The sequence below is a fragment of the Nanorana parkeri genome, unplaced genomic scaffold, assembly GCF_000935625.1.
Source record: "Nanorana parkeri isolate BGI_ZX_2015 unplaced genomic scaffold, ASM93562v1 scaffold642, whole genome shotgun sequence".
NCBI lineage: Eukaryota > Metazoa > Chordata > Amphibia > Anura > Dicroglossidae > Nanorana > Nanorana parkeri.
The window spans coordinates 503,277-525,683 of NW_017306910.1; the positions used below are offsets into that span (position 1 = coordinate 503,277).

At 42.8% G+C, this 22,407-nt stretch overlaps 1 protein-coding gene across 1 annotated transcript in view; it reads right to left on the reverse strand.

The window, feature by feature from the left end:
- Positions 1–17,608, reverse strand: part of ZNF654 (zinc finger protein 654) — a 27,676-nt gene extending 10,068 nt beyond the window's left edge. Inside the window, exons 1-7 of the mRNA XM_018563214.1 lie at positions 17,416–17,608; positions 11,824–11,969; positions 8,964–9,045; positions 5,518–5,653; positions 4,713–4,915; positions 2,313–2,452; positions 568–709 (exon numbers count right to left, since the gene is read on the reverse strand). Of these exons, the coding sequence (XP_018418716.1) occupies positions 568–709; positions 2,313–2,452; positions 4,713–4,915; positions 5,518–5,653; positions 8,964–9,045; positions 11,824–11,969; positions 17,416–17,547 (981 nt within the window). The 5' untranslated portion in view covers positions 17,548–17,608. The remainder of the gene's footprint in view (positions 1–567; positions 710–2,312; positions 2,453–4,712; positions 4,916–5,517; positions 5,654–8,963; positions 9,046–11,823; positions 11,970–17,415) is intronic.
- Between the last annotated feature and the right edge of the window lie 4,799 nt (positions 17,609–22,407).

The following is a 22,407-nucleotide window of genomic DNA, read 5'->3' on the forward strand; positions in this document are numbered from 1 at the left end:
CATAAACTTTAATTTGTCAGTTTAACAGTAGAGTCTGAGAACTTGGAACGTGTGCAGTGGTGCGGAATCCTAGTTTCATGACACATGCAGTGGTGCGGAATCCTAGTTTCATGACACAACGTTAAATTAATTTTCTATTGGTTAATGAGACTTGCCAATTTAAAAAAAATGCAGCCTGTATAATACCAGCCCCACCTTTGGAGACTCCAATGTTTTCATTGAATCTTCAGCTTTCAACACTTTCAGATGTGTCTGATGCCCACGTTTCCCAACTAAGGTTCCACCTGCAGGCACACGTGTCTAGTGTCTTAAACTCTGAGCTAGTGATGTAGTAGGTGGCCGGTGGAACCACAGCACAGAGATGAAGTTATAACACACAAATTCACTGAAAGGCTCCCAACTGTTGAAGGCACAGAGCTTTTTTTTTTTTTTTTTTAATAAAAGGTTTTTTTTTTGGTAACCTGCACCCTGGTGATATATGTGGCCTGTTTTGGGCCAAACAATACATTTCTGGTTTTTCAAGCTTTAAATCAGTTACACATTGCATGGATTCATATATGTACTTACTTCATCTCTAATGGCTTTCATGAAGGGGAAAATGACTTTAACATTGGCAGCAATCCTCAGCATGTTGTAGCATTGTTCTACAAATACTTCTTTTGAAGGGTTCACTTTTAACTGAAGTTTTGTCCATATGAAAATCAAATCCCTACAAATAGCAGAATGTTAGATTTCTCAATGTAAATATTAGGAGAGGATTTATATTTGACACCTTTAAAGAAACATTTTAGGACATGTCAAGTATAAGTTAAGAGAAAACTTTTTCAAAGGACACTATTCCTTACTACTAAATGCCAATCTTTAGCAAGTAAAGTATATACGGAAGAGGCTATGTGATCTTTTATCTTGCATTTAGTCCTAAAATTGGAACTACTTTGCTAAATGAAAGTGGATCATTCATCCACTGTGTAATTATAGCAAGGTACCAGCTTTGTCTAATTTTCTTTTAGTTTTGGACAGTGGTAAGGAGTTAGAACCACTGTCTGTATCCCTAGTAAGGCGATTCTTTCTCTTCGATTGTCCTGATCGCCAGCATCACCAGACATGAAATGAGGGGCAATACATACTTTTGAGTTGCCACCAGAACAGGAATAGAGGGGAAATATTCCAATGCAGAGATCTGTTCCCGTAACAACTGTACTGTTAGGGTACTTCTCCCTTCTAAAAACATGTCCTTGTCTCCCCCATACCGAAAAAAAATCCTCAGGGACCCCACAAACCTGAGCGATCGCAGACCAATCTTCTTACTCCTGTTCACCTCCAAACTCCTAGAACGGCTGATTTATAACTGCCTAAGTTGCCACCACACTGATAACCTTCCCGACCCCTTACAGTCTAGCTTTCAACAACAAAAAAAACTCAACTGAATCTGTCCTCCTAAATTTCACTAATGACTGCTATAAACAATGGCCAGTACTCCTTACTTTTGCTATTAGGCCTTTCTGCTGTTTTTGACACTGTCGACCACCTGCTCCTCCTCAAATAGGAGACCTCCAGGGCTCTGGTCTTTGGACCCCTTCTTTTTTCTATCTATACTTCCTCCCTTGGTCAGTTGATAAACTTGCATAGCTTCCAACACTATCTCTGTACTGATGACACAAATGTATCCCTCCACTCTACAGCTCACCCCTTCGGTGTCCTTGAGTGTCATTAATTTACTAACCAACATATTAGTCTGGATATTGGAAATGTTATTCTCCAACATTGGAAAGAGATCAGCTAACTTCCGGTTAAGTCTACAGGATATAAAGGGAAATCACCATTATATTATGGAGGTACAGATGGCAAAAAAAAAAAAGGAAAAACCAAACAGAACTTTTAACCCTTCCCTATTCTATTCCAAATGAAGGAAATGGTTTTAGATATACTTTAAACAAGCATCGCCATACCTCCCTAAGGTTGGCTATTTCCAGTATGATACAGATTGCTAAAATAACTCAAGGAAATGTGAATATTCCCTGTAAAGGCAACAGAAAAAGTATGCCAAGTACTCCACTACATTTTTCAAAGGACACTATCCTTACTACTAAATGCCAATCTTCAGCAGGTAAAGTATATACGGAAGAGGCTATGTGATCTTTTATCTTGCATTTGGTCCCAAAATTGGAACCACTTTGCTAAATAAAAGTGGATCATTCGTCCAATGTGTAATTATAGCAAGGTACCAGCTTTGTGTAATCATATGACCAATCTTATATAATCCAATCAGATGTCTCCTGTCATCGAGTACAGTCCTTCAATCTATTACTTACCATATACAATACATTTTTCCCGTCTGCAATTGTGTGATGAGAAAGACTTCACTCAGCTGCAGTGCCAAAGGAGTCTTCCCCTCTTTTTCAATGCGGCAGATGATTTTTACACCGTCACTTGCGTCTATTCTCAGCACATGCTAAAATGTGAAAACAGCATATTATGTAGCATCATCTATGTCGCACACAGTTTTAGCTCAGCCTTACCGCTGAATAATGGCCTATAAAGGGTCAGTTTATTCAGAACTCAGTTACTGGCACATTTAAGGGCCTGCTGGCATCTCAACTCTTTCTGGGATTCAAATGGTGAAATTTCCTAGCCATGTCTCACTTCCATTGTGTTGCCTTTGACAAAAACACACTTGTTACCCTAACAGGGCTGTGTCTTATTTTGCCTTGTATAAAAATGTTATTGTTGAGCACACCATACAGGCACTTGCCCTTCAAGGTGCTGAAGTGAACAGAAAAGATGGCGAAAAGAAAAGATGGCGCTCTTTGATACTTCACCAGCACAAGTGCATCACTGACAGATGTTTCTGGACCTCGCATGGGTCCCTTTATCACTTTGCCTTACTAAAGGTGCTGTGCAAGGTTCCAAAATGCCACACTGGGAACCTTGTTTCTTTGTCATCTTGATCTTCAGTTTGGTCTGATATAGTGCATAGATTGTAAAAATCAAGTGGTAGCCCTACATGCTCAAGGTATACAGGGCAGTCATTAAAACGGACAACTCATAACTAGTATTAGGAGCTGCCCATTTCTTAGGTACACAACCAGTGGCCTTCCAGAGAGCAATTATCCAAAGATAATAGGTTACCAGGCCTGGGATTTTGGCAGACAATCATTTTATTTGCTCCCTACTCAGAGCTGTATAGTTTACTCGACCCCGTATGATGTTCGAGAAGGAATGTGTCCAAACAGGTCCTCTTAGATACACTGTCTCTTTAATGTACAGCATACTAAACTCACCACCCACAGGTTCCGTACTTACCCGTTTGAGAAAATGGGAACAGGAACTGGGCCTAAACCTCTACTTAGATCAGATTTATAGGATACTGTACCACATGCTCAGGGCCTCTATAAATGTGCAATCTCAAGAGTCAGGGTTTAAGCTCCTTACTAGATGGAATAGGACTCCTCAAGTGCTTTACGCAATGTTCCATTCCACGAATGGAATGCTAATTTGTAGGCAAATTAGCTATAATTTCGCGCTGAAGTTGCTAGAGGGCCAGACCATTATAAATAGTAGGGATGCACCGATACCACTTTTTTAAGGCCGAGTACGAGTACCGATACTTTTTTTCAAGTACTCGCCGATACCAATTACCGATACTTTTTCTTAAAGGGACAGGTCACATTTTTTCTAAAGCAATACAAAAATCATGATTTTAGGTCAGTTTCTTAATATTATGAAGAACATGAACACTCTGTAGTGTGGCACAGCTATATCCAATTCTGCATACCTGGCTTTATATTATAAGAACTTTATAATATAAAGCCAGATATGCAGAATTGGTTACAGCTGTTCCACACTATACAATAATACACTGTTTGCCTTAGCTAGCAATATCTGCATAGTTATTTCTTTATTTAATGTCTTTTTTTTAATATTATAACATTTATAATATTAAAAAAAAGACATTGAATAATGAAATTAATATTTATCATGCCATTGCTAACTAAGGCTTGTATCCCCCTAGTGGTCAAAATAGATGAGCACATGTCCAGACTGCAGACCAGAACAAAGCTCATCTATTTTGACCACTAGGGGGATACAAGCCTTAGTTAGCAATATCTACATAGTTTTTGCCCACCCCATGAGGTGTGTCAGTACTAACCTGCTGCGTCAGCTTCTCCGTCTGCTTCAGCCACTCCGTGTCACAGCCTAGTCATCTGCTCCAGTGGCGTAACCAGAGTTATGGGCGCCCGGGGCAGAAATTGTTTTTCGCCCCCCCATATTATATAAACATCCACTAGAACTGTACCCCCCAAAGTATCGTTGCTGATCAAGTTCATCCTATCATGTTGATGGCGTATCCCCATGGAGATGGCTTCTTCCAACAAGACAATGCGCCATGCCACGGTGTTCGTATTGTGCAGGAGTGGTTTCAAGAACAGGAGGGAGACTTTGCCTTGCTTAGGTGGCCCCCACAATCACCAGATCTCAATCCAATTGAGCATTTGTGGGACGAAGTTGAAAGAGCCATCAGGCAGCTGGTGCCAAGAAGAATCACCACAGTCTTGAAGGCAAAAGGTGGCCCAACGAAGTACTGATGGGGTGGTCATAATAATCTGGCCACTCAGTGTAGACATTGCCCACCCTAGTGCACCATTTTAATCCCTTACTTAGCCATTAGAAACCCCCGATATATTTTCAGTAGATAAGTCTGAATAACATACCTCAGGAAGTAACTTCTCCGTTAAGTTGGTCATATGCAGGCATATGAAGTAGGCTTGATGGTAGTAGATATTTTTGCTGACTTCTGGGTGACTCAGACAGGTTGTAATCAGAGCCACTGCTTCTGAAATACGTTCACAGGCAATGAGGTATCTCACTCTGAATTCAAAGAACAGCTGATTCTCAGACATCAGGTATTTGTCCACTACAAAAGGAACACACACATTTTTTTATTGACCTTTAATTGTGATTGTAAACCTACAGCGTAATCATGCAAGCATATAGAACTGAACATATTGTAATGCAACTAAACTTACTGAACATTCAGGAAAAAAAAAATCCTACATTAGCAGACCTGAAAGTTAGTTCAAGGGTTCCTCCATGTTAAAAAAGATGAGAAAAAGTGCTCTGTGCAGTGCTGAGCTTAAGCTGCCTTCCAAACACTGGCAAACTAAACAGAACAAAGTAGGGGGCTTAAACTGAGACAAACAACATAAAATGTACGCCAGGGGATACTGAATGTGTCTATAGTCAGAAAGACTCTATATTGTTTAGCAATATGTACACCAACAGACAAACATTTCTACAACAAAGGTTTATTTTCTTCTTTGTTATTTCTTTGTTTTTACCTAATTTTCCTCCTCCTAAGGAATCCAGTAGATCAATATATTCTAAACAGTGAAACAACACATACAATATATATTATAAGCATTTTTAAATATGGAAGCAATATATTTCTGTGCTCAGTCGGGAGCTTTTAATGGTCACAGTTTTGGAAACATTTAGCCTCCAAGCTTAGTTGCTTACCAATGTCTTGAGGTTCGGACTTTCCCTTAAGTATAGCTTGCAATACAGGATCCTCCCAGGGTCCTCCATCTTTGATTACACATGTGACTAATCGCAGGTCTATATTGTCGTATCGTATAAGAAGGTCATGACATTCCTGAAAAATTCAGTGTGTTATTAAGACATAATGCTTTAAATTGCTGATGTTCTGCAATAGAATGAGCGGTGTTATCAGCCTGTAGTCAAGAGTAAACTTAGGTGGAAAAACTTTTTTAGATTACATTTTCAGTGATATGCAAAAAAAGAAGTAAAGCCCAACTCCAGCTAGCACTTATAAAACAGTTACAGCAGTTTCGAAAAAAGGTTCAAACAATATGAATAAAAGAATTGTAAGCACCGCGGAAGTGTTATACAGTTTGCCCAAAACCTGTAATGGCTACATTTGCTGGACAGCTTGGTCTGCATGTAGATGTGGAGAAAAAAAAAACAACCTAAAAAGGCATGTGTATTTAAAAGGAGAACTATGAGGTGAGTGCTTTTCACTCACCTCATAGTTCTAGCCGACCTGTGACAATGAGACTGTCACAGGTCGGCTCAGTAGATTGGGAGGTGAGCGAACACATACCGGCGTTCGCTCACCTCTCGATCCTGTCACGGCTCTCTGCCGTGACAGGGGGAGGGGCTGGATTCCCCTCTCCCCTGGCTCTGCCTCTAGATAGGCAGAGCCAGCTGTCACTCACGCAGCTGGGCGGATCTCAACATCGATGTTGGGATCCGCTCCGGCGTCTCGGTATACCGAGAGCTGTAGCTCGCGGTATACGGAGCTTAGGGTAACGGGAGGATGCTAGTTTGTGTCCTCCCGTTACCCTAAGGAGAACTATGGGGAAAAGCCCAGACCCCACAGTTCTCCTTTAAAGGAGAACTATGAGGCAAGTGAAAATCACTCAGCCTCATAGCTCGAGCAGACATGTGACAATGAAACTGTCGCACGTCGGCTCAATAGATCGGGAAGTGAGCGAACACATACCGTCGATCGCTCACTTCTCGATCATCTCCCTGCAGAGAGCAGAGATCCTCCAGCGCTGGACGGGGGAGGGTACAGCTGGCTCTGCCTCTAGATAGGCAGAGCCAGCTGTCAATCACACAGCTGGGTGGATCTCGAGAGTAATGTCGGGATCCATCCCGGCTGCCTCAGTATACCGCGAGCTGTAGCTCGCGGTATACCGAGCTTTGGGTCATGGGAGGACGCTAGTTTGTGTCCTCCCGTGACCCCGAGGAGAACTATGGGGAAAGCACTGACCCCTTAGTTCTTTCAAAAAATTTTTTTTTTAAATCATATAATTTATTAATAATAGCAAGCAAGTAGCTGAATAATAATTGCAACTGCATACACTGTATGTAGGGAGTCTCTGTAAAATCTATCTGCAACTGATTGTTACGCTAAAGGTGCCCATACACTGCTCGATTCTCGTACGAGAATTGGGCGAAATCCCGCGATCGTACGAGAATCGAGCAGTGTGAACTAAGACGTGCGACCGTTTCTACTGTACGGTCGCACGTCTTTTGTCGAGCCAACATGCTCGAAAACCCGCCGAGAATCGTACGATTCTCGGCGGGTTTCTAGCCTGCTCGCCCGATAGCTGCGGAACGGGCCGGTGTGCGCACGCGCACACTGCCCGTTCTGCATTGCCGTCATCGGAAGCACGCCCCTCAGCAGTGCAGGCTTTCGATGATCGCAAGTCCGATCTGCCCGTCCAAGGTGGGCAGATCGTACGAGCTTTCAAGAAGCATACGACCATCGCAAGACAAAAGTCTTGCGATGGTCGTAAGGTGTATGGGCACCTTTAGCAATTCATCGTTGGTAATTTCATATTCTCCTAATCCTTGACACAGCTGAAATCAAATGGACTGGGACATGATGCCAGTCAGGCTCTAGGACACTTTGGTGTCAAACAGGTTTTAAGCATTGGGAACTGGAGAGGGCAATGTACACTGCTCAAAAAAAATGAAAAGGAAAACGTTTTAAATCAGAGTATAGCATCAAGTCAATTAAACTCTTGGGATATTGATCAGGTCAGTTAAGTAGCAAAAGGGGGTTGTTAATCAGTTTCAGCTTATTTGGTGTTAATGAAATTAACAACAGGTGCACTAGATGGGCAACAATGAGACGACCTCCAAAACAGGAACACATTACCCAGTCCAGTACACAGTAGATATCCAGCATGATATTTTTCCCTATAGAGATCTGATGTGTTTTCAAAGTGTTCCTTTACTTTTTTTGAGCAGTGTATAAGCAAGAAAGGGAGCACAGGGACCGCTGTACCAGTGAAGTGACACCCATTCATAATGTGTTGGGGAGGTGACACAGGAAGCTGCAGAATTTTAACAAAGCATCCCCCTATTGCTGTAAAATGTGATTCGGGTATATGGATCCCAGGATTGGCAATTAGGCCTGTATAGTAGTAGCTGGCACCACCATAAGGTGTCTAATATTACTGCCTTCATTCCTTGCTGTTGGCCCAGCTTCCCTGTCATCTATGTGACAAAGCTTGGAACTGGCCATGGGATGCTTAGACACACAGAGCAGGATTATGGTGGTTGAACACATATACCTTTATACCAGGAAGTATCAGACATTTGAGTGAGAAAGTTCAGATCAGGTGCCTGATATACAAAAGCAGGCCGTTTTTACCCTCTACATTGCACATGTGTATACCGATATTGTTCAATTTATAGAACATTTTAAAATATGATATAGTTATAGAGGAAGATCTATCCATCAGGACTACAAAGATATAAACACATTTTACATTTAGCCAATTCCCAGCAATGCATACATCTGGATGTAAGCCTTTTTTTTTTTAAAGGTATTAAAAATCTCCATCCATAATCTCGCATACAACTAAATGAGCTTTAAACATTCAGCTTCCACTGGCATACAGAACCAAACTCCAAACTTGGATACATTATAACATTCTTGGACTAGGGAAACATTAAGGAGACATTAAACCCTCAGATTTTTTTAACATAAAGCAATACTGTAATGTGTGCCTTACTGTAATCCATGGTTGTTTCCCTTCTCTTTGCTGCTCTTCCTTTTAAATCCTTATCTCTTCTCATGCTCGGGGAGAACTTCCCTTTGCAGCTGACTGCCTCTTCCTGTAGTGCTGGCTCAGGTTGTGAACCTACAGACACCGTGTATCCATTTCAGAGACAAGGCAGTCTGCTGCAAAAACAGAAGTTCTGCCCAGCATGAGAACAGATACAGATTTAAAAGGAAGAGCAGCAAAGAGAAGGGAAACAAGCATGGATTACAGTAAGGCGCACATTACAGTATTGTTTTATGTTAAAAAATCTGAGGGTTTAATGTCACTTTAAGACAAAGTATTTTCTTTGAGGCTCGCAAGCACTTTGGAATCATATGGCATCATATATGTGTATTAAATTGTACAATAAATTAAAATTACCTGAATTGAGCCAAGAATGTCTTTCAATGGAGTTTCATAAAACTCATCTTTTCCAAAAAACAGCATTAATTCAAAGAGACTCCTGAAATATCAAACATATTTTAGAGAATACTGCATAATAAACACAATTGATTAAAGCTGAACTGCAGCTTGGCCCAACATATGTACTGTATATGTCAAACCCGATCGGCCGCTAGGAATCGTTTACAACACTGTATAAGACAGACCTACTATAGCGCTGGCTGCGATCTTCCCGGACGTGTGCTGCTTCGCCTCTGCTCTGAAAACAAAGGGGGAGCTTGCTCGGCACAGCGGCCAATCAGGGAATACCTAATATGGGAAAGTTACGTCATGATTTACTGATAAAAATACTAGGAAAGGAATTTATCAAAACTGGGAGCAGACAGAATCTGGAGCAGTTGTACATTCCAGCCAATCGGCTTCTCTCTTCAGTTTGTCCCATTAAGCTTTGAAAATAAAGAGAAGCTGATTGGTTGCCAAGGGCAACTGCTTCAGATTCTGTGGGCTCTAGTTTTTCTAAATTCCTCTCTAGGTGTTCTCTGAATGGCCGCTTTGCCAAGCGTGCGTCCCCTTTGTTTTCAGAGCAAAAGAGGAAGCTGCTCAGCATAAGACCTGGAAGATTGCAGCTAGCACTATAGTAGCTCCTTCTACTAGAGTGCTGCAGGCTGATCAGGAATGACAGCTTGGCCCAATGTAAGTATGCACAATACTGGATGCTGCAAGTTCAGCTTTAATAACACTGAAAAAACTAAACAAATTACTGTATTATGTCACAGTGTTATTTTAGAAACCCAAAGTACAGTATTAGCGGATATTGTTCATCTGCACTACAAAGTCATGAAAACAGATTCATGCAGGACATAATTGTGAGTTCAGAATTTATAACGGAGTGTCACCACCATCCCTTTCATACATTACATTCTTTAGAGCTCATTCACACCATAAGGTTGTGCACTGCAATGCATGCAATGTCATGTGTTGATGTGTCGTGTTAAACAACCCATTCAAATCGTATGAGCTGAAACACACAGACATTTTGGTGTCACCCCCTCCAATGGTGTAACCCAGGTGCGGGCTGCACCCCCTTAGTGAAGCCACTGTTTGTGCATCACTCAGCTGTAGATCCTCAAATCTGTCTGAATTGGTGCCGACACTGTCCTTCCTTCGGGAGGGTGACTACTTTTGTTCCCCATGGTGCCTGTTGTTGTAAAGTAGCCACCGCTCCAAGCTTGCTCCCATAATGGACTACAAGCTCACGTTTAGTTTACTAATTTGTATTGAGATTGTAGTCCATCACAGGAGCAAGCGTGGAGCAGTGGCTACTTTACAACACGCACAGGGACCATGGGGAACAAAAGTAGCCACCCTCCGGAAGGAAGGACAGTGTCAGCACCAATTCAGAGATGATTTGAGGATCTACAGCCGAGTGATACACAAATAAGATACATTTTTGTTAATAGTTAAAAAGGTACTTGAATGCTTTTTTAAGATTTAACTCCTGAGTTTAGTGTCAATTCAAGGTGTGTTTGGGTGCCATTCACAACGAATTGCATCACAGTGCATAGTACTGTGAGTTGTGGTAATCTACGCATTACCGTAGCACAATGGTATGAACGCCAAGCATAATACAGATCTACTGAGTGGCAGCTTTAAGCCAAAAAAAAAACACCGTCACCAAGAGCTTAGAGGAAAACTGCACCTAATGGACTAGCCACTGAAGAGAAGGGCGCCCACCCTAGTGTAGATTCTTTTTAATATTGTATATTGAGGTAACAATAAAAACAATCAAGACAGAAGTGTATAAGGTAAGCCAGAATGACATCTGCAACAAGCTGCACAGAAGATTGTGTGACAGCACAGGACTCCTTACGATGACTCACTTTTGTGAGTATGTTTTTATTGTTACCTCAATATACAATATTAAAAAGAATCTACACTAGGGTGGGCGCCCTTCTCTTTTGTTTCCTCCCACAGTATTGCAGCTTCCCAGGCTGAAGTGGGGCAGCACCCCTAGTAATCCTCACCCGCAACTATCCTTCATTTGTTGGTCAACGTTTGGTGCTTCTGATTCATTTTTTATTGGACTAGCCACTGAGTATACAGTATATATATATATATACACACAAACATTACACTGCTGTTCCCTTCATTTCAGAAAACATTGGTGCAAGTATATGCAAAACCCAAAAGCCCTGAAAATGTCAAATCATTACCGTATATGTAAACCCAATCATAAAAATCTCATAGAAACTTTAACAAATTATTCCAAAGGTGATTTTTTATTACTTTTAATCTGCAGTTTTCATTAAAAATTCCTGGTGCTCCTGCCTTGACGGCCCATGTACAAGCGCACTGTTATAAGGTGACAACGCTCTGTCACTGTCTGGTAATTGCATTTCTTCACTGTCACCCTCTCACATACTCTGCAGCTGGAGACTACAAGCATTCATAGCAAAGAACAGTAAAAGGACATGGACCACTGTTTTTTACCATGTTAATTGGCCCTATAAAAATGCCAGCCATCACTGGACTGCCAGCATGTAATCAGCAGCACTGAAGTTTAAGAAAGAATGAAAAAAGTAAAAACCGTAATTTCATTAAATCAATATGGATTAAAATCTTATGCTACTAAGGCATAAAAGACTCCAGATCTTCAAATGGTTACTACTAGGGCAACCGAACATTCATATGAGGCAACAGCAACAAGACATTCTGCGAGAACTACAGCAGGCAAGATACAGACGTGACACTTTAACGTGTGTTAGTGATCTAAAGAATACAAAAAGAATCACTGTTGTCAAACATCATTCTAATGTGTTAAAGGGAAAAGTGTACTTACAAAGCTAGTCTACTCAAAACATACTGAACGTGCTCACATTCATCCGGGAAAGACACGCTGGCGGATGTGAAGCAACAGAGCGCCGTTTGAAGTACTTGGAGCTGCGGCAATGGGACGTGCCACCGTGCAGTGTATTCTTCAACGATCTGAAAGAGATCAACATACCTGCTGTCAATGAGGCAGAAACACAGCATCATGGCCGTGATATATCGGAGAATGTTCACACAATAAATTGGACGAATATTCACTTCAATTATCCAATCATGTGCAGATGAAATATGTGAACTGGAATTTTTATTTTCACATGATAGGATAATTGGAGTAAATATTTGTTTATTGCATAGCACAGCCCCGCCTGGCAATCGAGGGGAACTGATCTTTCACTTACAGGTTTCCTCCCCAGTGACTGGACAGTTTAATGAGAAGCAGCGTACTGATGAGCTCATCTCTCTCTGTCATACTCATCACAATGCTGTCTGCACTGCAACACATCTAACTGGTTTCTGGCCCTGTTTATTCCTTCCCCTCTCTCAGCTCTGCTGTACATGGACAGCTGCGGCAATGGGACGTGCCATCGTGCAGTGCATTCTTCAACGATCGAAAAAAGACCAGAATACCTGCTTTCAATTAGGAAGAAACAAAGCATCATGGCCGTGATATATGTGACAGACACTGATTTACTAAAGAATCGGAGGAGAGGCTGATACCAAGTCAAACTCCGGAACTTACACCGCATGAATTTAAAAAACATTAACTGGATGTGTTAGTGATTACAGAGCTGCATTATTCAGTGCTGTATATATCTGCCTAGAGTTCAGCTTTAAAGAAGACCTCCAGGCCCAAATTTTATTAACCCTTGCAGTGGGAGTACCCCCGCAGAGCAAGGCTTAACTGCTCATTTTTGCCTATGGAAAAAAAAAAAAAAGGTTATACTCGCCTGATTCTCAGAGCCGGCTTGCTTTTAGACCATCCCTGGATCCTCTCCCCCCCTTCGCTTCAGCGGTCTAAGGTCCTGGGAGTCATCACGGGGGACATACTATTGCTACAGCGGAGGAAGTGCTGGCGGCTCCGAGGATCAGGCGAGTATAACTTTTTTTTTTATTGACCCTAGGCAAAAAACAAACAGTTAACCCTTGCAGTGCAGGGGTAGGCCCACTGCAAGGGTTAATAAAATTTGTGCCCAGAAATTCTTCTTTAAACAATGACATAACCGTTTAGCTACTATCAAAGTCAATTCTGGGTGAAGCATGCCGGACTGAATTTCTAGATTTGTTTTCGAGACGTTAGTGGCGAGATTCTTTTTAAGCAGTTTGTGTTCCTGCCCTTCTACAACGCCATAAGGCGCCACCTGCCAGCTGGCTGGGCTCTCTATTTATTACACATTATAGGGAATTCATAAGGGAAGCATGAGACCATCATTTGGCTCTATAAAAGCTCTGACAGTTGGGAATTCTGGTGGAGAGATCATCCTACTAGGATCCCCAAGAGATACAGGAATGTCTATAAAAATCTGATACAACTTGACAGCAAATCAAACAAATCTGGCATATCTGCAGAGAAGAAAATAAGGAAAGTCACAGCAATATATCAAGTCTTCTATATCAGGCTAACAACCATTTAAAGTGTATGTAACCCTGAACTTCTCATAGTAATCCCTTTTGGGATGTTCATTATATATCTGGAATAATGTTATGTACAAAAAAATAACCATTGCTCTGGTCAGAAATTCAGAGCTGTCCTCTGCTTCTGTTATCTCAGACTATTAAGCCCTCCTAGTTCTTATTGTGGACGACAAGGCACATAGTCCTTATGCTGTGGAGAAGTTGGAGTGGTTGAGCAAAAGAAAGTTGTCAGGGCTTCCACTAGTCTACAACTATGCTACGGGTTGTCCACCCACAATAGTGAATTAAGAGCTGAGTGCGTATTAGCAGACCAAGGGGTATTTTTCCGTACTTGTATGGTCTTTAAAAGTGATACAACATGAGCAAATACCCATGTATTGCAGAGATGTACTGCATATTTTTTAAACTTTGCCTTGACATAAACCTTAATGGGTCAAAAGCAACTACACCCTAAAACTGGCCATACACTATGTGAAATGCATCAACCGGCCAACATTTGCACAGTGGGTGCTGCCGTCGGCACCCTTTGGCTGGCATCCCTCAATCAGCTGATCAAAGGAGCAGGTTGGAGAATCTTTGAACATACAGAGCCAGCGACCAATCAGCTGCTGGCTCTGGCCCGGTATTATGACAGAGGCCGGCGACCACCGTCAGAATATAATGAAGGCAGCGGAAGACTCCTCAATCAACACTCTTAAGCAGTGATGGAGGAATTTGTTATATTTCCTTTGCTCAGCCTGCAGGTTGAACGAAGAAAATATTAGTGTATAGGCAGCTTAAAGTACACATAACCCCAGAATCTATTTTTCAGTATGTTTGGCATCATGTCTCACTGTATACAGTCTTCTTATGAAAACATTTTTTAGGACTCAGTTGCTTGTATGAACATCCCCCTAAGTACCAGAATCTCTGTTACAGGATGACCAGGCTAAGCCTTCACCTCACATGCAGCAGCATTGTTGTCCGCCCCTTTCAGTTGGCTACCCGCTAAGGCTTTTGATACGGTACCTCATAAACGCTTACTTCACAAGCTAAGAGCTATGGGTATACTGACAGACCTGACTGGCAGCCCAATGGCCAATTTAATTGGTTTTAGTTTTACATACACTTTAGATAGTCTTCCCCCAAGAGGAATCCTTGTGTGTTTTGTTCCTTCTACTACAACAATTCTAACATTTCCTAAATTATGATTAGCGCTTGAAGTAGGACAACAGTATAGTATAATAAATACACAAGAACATAAACCCAACTTGTATCCTATCAGCTACATAAAACAATCATTCAACACATTTTTGACCACAGAATATTCCTACCGAACACTATAGACAAAGCAAAGAGTTAATGCAACGAGACAACAGAAGGCATCACAGATTAGAGTCTAGCACAAACCTGAAACAACTTCAATAAAAAAAAAAGGAAGGCCTTACTGACACAGCATGACACCAATGTATAGCGAAAAGAGAGACAATGTTCAGGAACAGCCATTCATAAAAGAACCTTTAAAAAGGAGAACTATGAGGTGAGTGGAAAAATCACTCATCCTCATAGTTCGAGCCGACGTGTGACAATGAAACTGTCACACGTCGGCTCAATAGATTGGGAAGTGAGCAAACTCATGCCGTCGCTCGCTCACTTCTCGATCATCTCCCTGCAGAGAGCCGTGACTGTCACTCACAGCTCCCTGCAGGGTTTTCCCCCTCCCCTGTCCGATCCTCCAGCGCCGACTGGCGGAACGGATGGGGGAGGGTACAGCTGGCTCTGCCTCTAGATAGGCAGATCCAGCTGTAAATCACACAGCTGGGTGGATCCAGACAGTAATGTCGGGATCCGTCCCGGCTGCGGCGGTCTCAGTATACCGCGAGCTGTAGCTCGCGGTATACTGAGCTGTGGGTAACGGGAGCACGCTAGTTTGTGCACTGACCCAATAGTTCTCCTTTAATTGAAATAATACTTTATCATGGTCACTAGATGGAGCTGAGGATCACAGGAAATAAATACATCTTGGTAACAACAGATACAACGTAACAGTTCAGAGAACACTGGGGGGAATTAGCAGATACGTGTAACATTAGTAGTACTCCATTCTACTTAATTCATACTTACCAAGTAGGTGCAATTTGGTATTCCTGCAGCAGGAATTCCAAATCTTCAGTTTACAAGCAGCAGCTGTCACCCATTCAAGTTAATAATCTATTGACAGCCGCTGCATTTGAACGCTGGCACACCGCATGTGGTTGTATGTGATACGCGGTTAGGAATGAATCACTATCCCTGGACCCACGATCAATGCATCCAGGGATAGTGATCGATTCCTAACCGCATGTAATTATATCATATATGATTCTATGTAGTGCGCCGGTGTTCTGCCACTTTCAAATGCAGCGGCTGTCACCCCGTCGGTAACTTGAACGGGTGACAGCTGTCACTTGTAAACATAAGATTTGGAATTCCTGCTGCAGAAAATCACAAGTTCTTGCTGTAGAAATACCAAATCGCACTTACTTGGTAGGTGTGAATGCAGCCTTAGAGTGTTTGATTCCTGGTCCCCTCTGTGCTCTGTAGTTTCATTCGACAAAGAAGTAAAGTGAATGTCAATGAATGGAATGACAGCATGCAGAAAGGAACCAGATATCCTACATACCCAAAGTGTGCCAGATGCTGAAGAAAAATCAACACAATTTTCTCTTCATGATAAAAGAGTTTGACGCAACAGGTGGCGGGACTGGTGATGCTTTTCGTTGCAGACTGGGCTTCACTTTAGCTTTTTTTAAATAGTGACAGCGCACAATTGTGGGATGATTATTGTTTAAAACATGCTTTACCTGCTCCCAAAAAACATTTACAGAGAGCTTGCCTTTGTGTCACTTGTTTTGCTGTACAAAGTTTGTTTACATTTAGTGTCTCCCCATTCATAAGCGCTCAAATGTATATTTAAACAGAAGATACATTTCATCCTGTGTGGTCAATACAACTCGGAACAATTGCATTAGATATTTGAAGCGAGAGCAAGACCGGCAGTAAAAGCCACACTTCATGTTTATTATTCCATTACACTTCTATACCTTACTAAACCAGTGATGTCAGAGTGGCAGTGTTACTGGTCCTCAAGTATTCCACTGTGATAACCTGATGTGGAGATCTTAGTTATGTAGTGTAGCTTGCAGAGTATTTATATATCCTGCATGTATGCCACGCACCAAAGCAGCAGATGTACCAGTGCTGAGCAGAGTGCTCAGGTGAGAGATCGTGTAGACATAGCCGCTAATCTGCAGGGAACTCAGGTGAGGGACAAGTATTCCAGTTCATGTGTTGGGATCTCAGGTAATTATAGTAGATGAAGTCCAAAATAATCGTTTATTTGAAACGTCATCTCCGACGACATGACGTTTTAAATGAGCAATCACTTTGGACTTCATTACTCTTGGTGTGCTGGTGACATTCATCTACTATCATTGTCTGGCGGCGCCATCCACAGTCATGAAGGGGAACCCCCCACATTGAATTAGAGATCTCTGGTAAGGAGTGCGACAAGGCAACTCTACGCTTGGGCTCTCAGGTAGGGGATAGTTATGCCAGTCACTGTGCTGGGCACTCAGGTCCGGGACGGGAAGGTAGGGGCGGACAGGTCCGGGACGGGAAGGTAGGGGCGGACAGGTCCGGGACGGGAAGGTAGAGGCGGACAGCTCCGGGACGGGAAGGTAGAGGCGGACGGGAAGGTAGAGGCGGACGGGAAGGTAGAGGCAGACGGGAAGGTAGAGGCAGACGGGAAGGTAGAGGCAGACGGGAAGGTAGAGGCAGACGGGAAGGTAGAGGCAGACGGGAAGGTACGGCCCTTGTCAGGTAGTACAGGTGATCCTCCGGTCCCGGAATCGGTCGGTCAGGCCCCAGTGCAGACAGACTGGGGCCATTCTCTGCACAGTCTATGTGTACTCCGCTCTCCCAGCTCCCTCCAGCCTGCGCCCCCTCTCACCTCACAGAACCGACGACAGTACAACCGGCACCTCTGTTCGCCACCTTCTATCCCCCTCAGCTCCTCATCTACTATGGCTTCCAGCTCCTCCACCAGCCTCTCCGACTCCTGATCACTCTCATCTTCCGCCATGCTCCTGTCTCCGACCTGCGCGTACTGCTACCGCCAGGCAACCGCCCCCTCCCCTTCCTGCTCCGCCTGTTCTCAAACATGATAGGCCGAAAAGCATGTCAATCGAAGCGAATCTGCTGGGAGGGGGTGGACATAAAAGCATTGACTTCTAGGCCTGCAGCTGATTGGACGCTTTCTATATCCGTCAACACGCTGTCTCCGGAAGAGATGACGTCGCAGGCTGCCGTCCGTTCATTTGCTGGGCTCCGAGCTGTCATTAATAGCTGAGAGAACGGCCTATCATAAAGTGGGCCGGGCGGCTGGCTGGGAATGGGATCATTAATGGGGATTAATTGTGTGCGGGGTCTGAGCTGTGTGTGCCCAGCCTGTGACACCTGTGTGTGGCATGGGGGTGGTATGGATGTAATCACATCTGTGTGCTGGGGGGGGGAGAGCTTCTCAAGAGGTTTCTTTTGGGCGTACTGTGACTGATGATTGGGAATACGTGCACAGTATTAGTTGCCAAGCTGATTCCTGGACAACTAAAGCTCAGTACAGCATGGCAGTGCCGCCCCTGCCATGCTGTACTGAGCTTTACTATGTCATTCTATCGTTAGATTGATCAAGGAAGACGTTCTGTTAAAACAAAGAAAAACTCCAACTTGTGATGAGATTTCATGTACAGGTGGAGCCCTATCCCATCGGGAGGTACGGCCAGTATTCATGTAAGGGGCCGGGTACTTTTTGCTGTAGACCAATAGTGCCCCTCCTCTCAGCTTTCTATCTTGGCATAGAGAGGATGAGCAGAGTGATTTTGGCAAAGCTGCGACTCGCTTCCACCCAAATAAATTTGCAGCTATTTATTTCATTTAGCGGGTATGTCTGGTTTGGTTTTAGTTGGGTGTGTTAAGAGCACTTTTTTTTATGCAGCGCTGATTTAAAATCTGTGTAACACGTTACCGCCACACTCATTACATGCCTTGATGCATTGCGGTGCCATTCATTTTGAACAGCCTCCCTAACACACCAAAGCAACGCTGCAACGCATGGCAATGGACCATAGTGTGCTGCGGCAAATATATATTGTCATGTCCGATAGTTTGTGGGCCGGAAGTATATTGATATCAATGGACTGCCTTCATTGAACATATGTTAACACACAACCACATACATGTAAATGGGCGCTGTTTTTTATTTTTCATGTTTTGGATTATTTGTTTACTATTGCTTTCATTCCTTGTGTTTTTTTGCTTTCTATTTGTCCTTTCTATGAAAAAAACATAGTAGCAATGGTTACATTTCACCCCTAATTCCCTCCAATGTTCTCTAGAATATGTACACCAGTGGTTCTCAACTTGTGTAACCTCAGGACCCACTTTTGTCCTCGGTCATTAAGTCGCGACCCAAGTTGCACTGCAATGGAATGCGCCGTATTGTGGTACCTGGGGCGGGCGATCGAACTGTGGGTGGGAGGTGCGTTTGGTGTATTATTAAAATGAATGGCAACGCAACACGCCTTCCACACCAGAACACGTGGTAGGTGCGATTACATGGGACTGTACAATAAACGCACTGTACTAGTGCGAACGGGCCCTCAAAAACACTGACAGACACACGCAACCACAGACACATTCTCACATATACTCACTCCCCAAAAACATTTTCTCTTTTTTTTAAGGTCCACCCTGTCTCCCTACCTTACAAGAACTGGAGTGGATCCTCAGCCTGGGATCCAGTGGGGGCTGCTGTGGTGTGACAGAGCTCCATCCATATGTGCATTGCTTGTACAGCTCCCTTGGGCGCCCTGTAGAGGTGCTGGGAGCCATTTTGAATTTTATCCTCTGGGCGAGTGGAAGCCAGTGTAGTGATTGACAGAGGGGGGTTGCAGACACTGAGCGGTTGGTCAAGTGAATGAGTCCAGCAGCTGCATTCATGATAGACTGAAGGGGGGATTGCCTGTGTAACAGTGAGTGAGCTAGTGGGTGATGGAGGACATAGTAGAGACTTGAAGGTAGAAAAGAGTTGACGAGGTCTGGATGAGAGTGTGTTAATGAGAGTGACAAAATAAGTTTGTTTGCGTAGATACGCGCATGTACGCGTATATATACGCAATATACAATTTTGCTCTTGCGTTGTGTGTAAATGAGGCCTAAGGCATCATGAAATTACACGCAGGCTTTCTAAGCAACCCCCCCCCAACGAAGAAAATGTGAACTCCACCCAGTGTTTGTTGCAGCTCCTATTCAGGCATTGGGGTCTCCCTTAGAAAGACATGTGTGCCACTGCAAACTTTATTTACCTGGGCCCACAGGGTAGTCCACTAGGCCTGGATGCTCTGGGCCAAAAATGGGAATTTATTTTGAACCTTTAAAAGAAGCATTCCTAAAATATCTGACTTTAAACTTGCTTACCTTGTGTCCTTTGAGTCTCCAAATTGCAGGTCCTTTTAGTGAACAAAATCCCCACCTTTCTTACCCTGGTACAGGACAATGTCATCCTCAGAGCCAATACTGCTTTTCTTCCTATAGTAATCACTAAATTACATAGAATTCAAGACATAGGTTTACCATTATTCTGCCATAATGCCACAATTCCTAAAAAAATTGAATTTGCCTCTCTGGACTTAGGTAGGATTGTATTCTGATACATCAAAATACTAGACACTAGTCAAACACCCTGTTTATTTTGTTTAGCAACACTTTGGTTGATGATTCGACTGGTAAGACCTATCCACTGAGCATCATAGCACATTCTACCAGAGTATTGCCATTGTTAACATTTTGGGTCGAAAGAGCTGATGCCTAAGCTGAGCATATATGCAGGGGGGCCACCTGGACGAGCTTCAGAAATGTTTTCCACAGTAGTATCCCCCTAGGTAACAACTTGCTAGTCTCTCTAGTTATCCGTCCTAGATGATGATTTGGGAAATTATTATCTGATAACTCCTTTTAAAGGAATCCTCCAGGATGGTGGAGTTCACACCCCTATTTGTCTTAGCTAAGCATGCAGTCATCTTACTGCTCCTGGGAGCTCTTTTAAACCCTTTAGTCTTGTGTTTTATCTTTCTAGTCAACTATCCTGGAGAATTCTTGGAAAAGGAGTTACCAGGTAACAAATAAATATAACATTGTTAAGTCATTAGGCTCAATTTGTAAAGCTAAACCACCGTAACGTAAAGGATCCTTAATATTTTTTTCTTTTCAAAGTGAGTTTATTTTTTTGCTGAGTCAGTTAGATTTGAAAATGTTAAACACCTGCATACACTGTCCCAAGAAACGTGTTAGCATAGTAAAATGGTGTCACTTCCTGGTGATTACAAACAATATCAGTGTATCCTCCAGTGTATCCTCCGCTGATATAACACATTCAATAACTCCTCCCACATCCATGAGGTCAAATCCAGTGAAAACGATTCATCCAATTCAAGCACAATGAATCCACAAGTATACAATAGCACAAGTTTCCGTGCTGACCCCGCAAAAAAAACAAACACCGGGTGTTTCCCCCCAAAAATGCACTCACTAAAAGATGCTGACCAACCTAAGTATGGTCATAATGTTTATTTAGATAACCAGCTGGCTGGTAACCACTTTCCTTCTTTATCATTCCTTGGACCCTCTGAGAATTTTAAGAGGCAAATACAAAGGTTCCCATCGTGTAAAATTAACCAACAAACTTTATTCAAACCCAAAGATAAAAAGAGAGCCACTCACATGTTTCTGTGCTTCATAAGCAATTGAAATCTGGTGCCAATATACCCAACCACTGTGTTGATATCTGAAACGGAAAGAATAATATAAATATTGGCCTCCTTTCTGGTCTGTGCGATGATATCACAAGGACTCCGTCCACAAAGCATGCTCTGTACATCCCGCAGCCTCAATGTATCTCACATCCTACCAAGTCTTCTTCCACCAACTTCCTTAGCTATGTTTTCATATGCATGTAGGTTTTAAATGGAATGACCTGGATCTAGACACAGGATGCCACACCCCTGGAAAGTAGTATAGCAAAAAACAGAAAGCTGGGTTTTTTTGGGCAACGAACTGACAACTTTCAGACCAAACGTTGTTTAGAAAAATATTATTTTATTTAATATAGTTTAAAAAGGTGAAGATAATTTCATAAAATTGACAACATGATTCCCCTATAAGCTCACTCCACAATGATTTAGTTCTTCATACACAAGATTACGCTCAGAAAATTATAAAATGAGACATAATTGGTTAACATGGTAGACAGAAAATTATTGGACAAAAGACATGATTGGTATGACAGAATAATGTTGGAGGAGCTTGGTTTTCTCAACGTGACGTTTCGCGCTGAATAGCGCTTCTTCAGGAGAAGGAGAGGGAGGTTGTCCTTGAAGTCTGTGTGCGTCCCAATGATTCAACCCGGCTCAAACAGTAACATGATAAGTATTGGAGCATGGAGAGGGAGGAAGGAAGGGTGGGGGCCCTGAACCCCAGCAGAGGCAGACCGAATCAAGAGATGACGGAGATAACCAGTACTCATAGATGGTTGAAAGTAAATTGAAGAATATTGCATTCCCCGGTCAGAGCCGTAGGATGTCCGTCCCTCTCTCAGTGTCGAGCCCCCAGCAGCTTACACAGCCCTCTCAGGCTGCACACAGGTGTTTTTTGCTTCATATGCATGTAGTTCACACAGTCAGACACTATAGGTCTCTATTACCCAGAGGGCCGAAATATACTAACATATACATGTAATTCCCCGTATGGAACACAAGATGTCCCCAATAACTGGAGCATCATTAAACCCTATTCAACAGAGAACCTGGATATATGAATATATACATGTAATTCCCCTAATCGAACACAAGATGCCCCTAATAACTGAAGCATCATTAAACTCTATTCAACA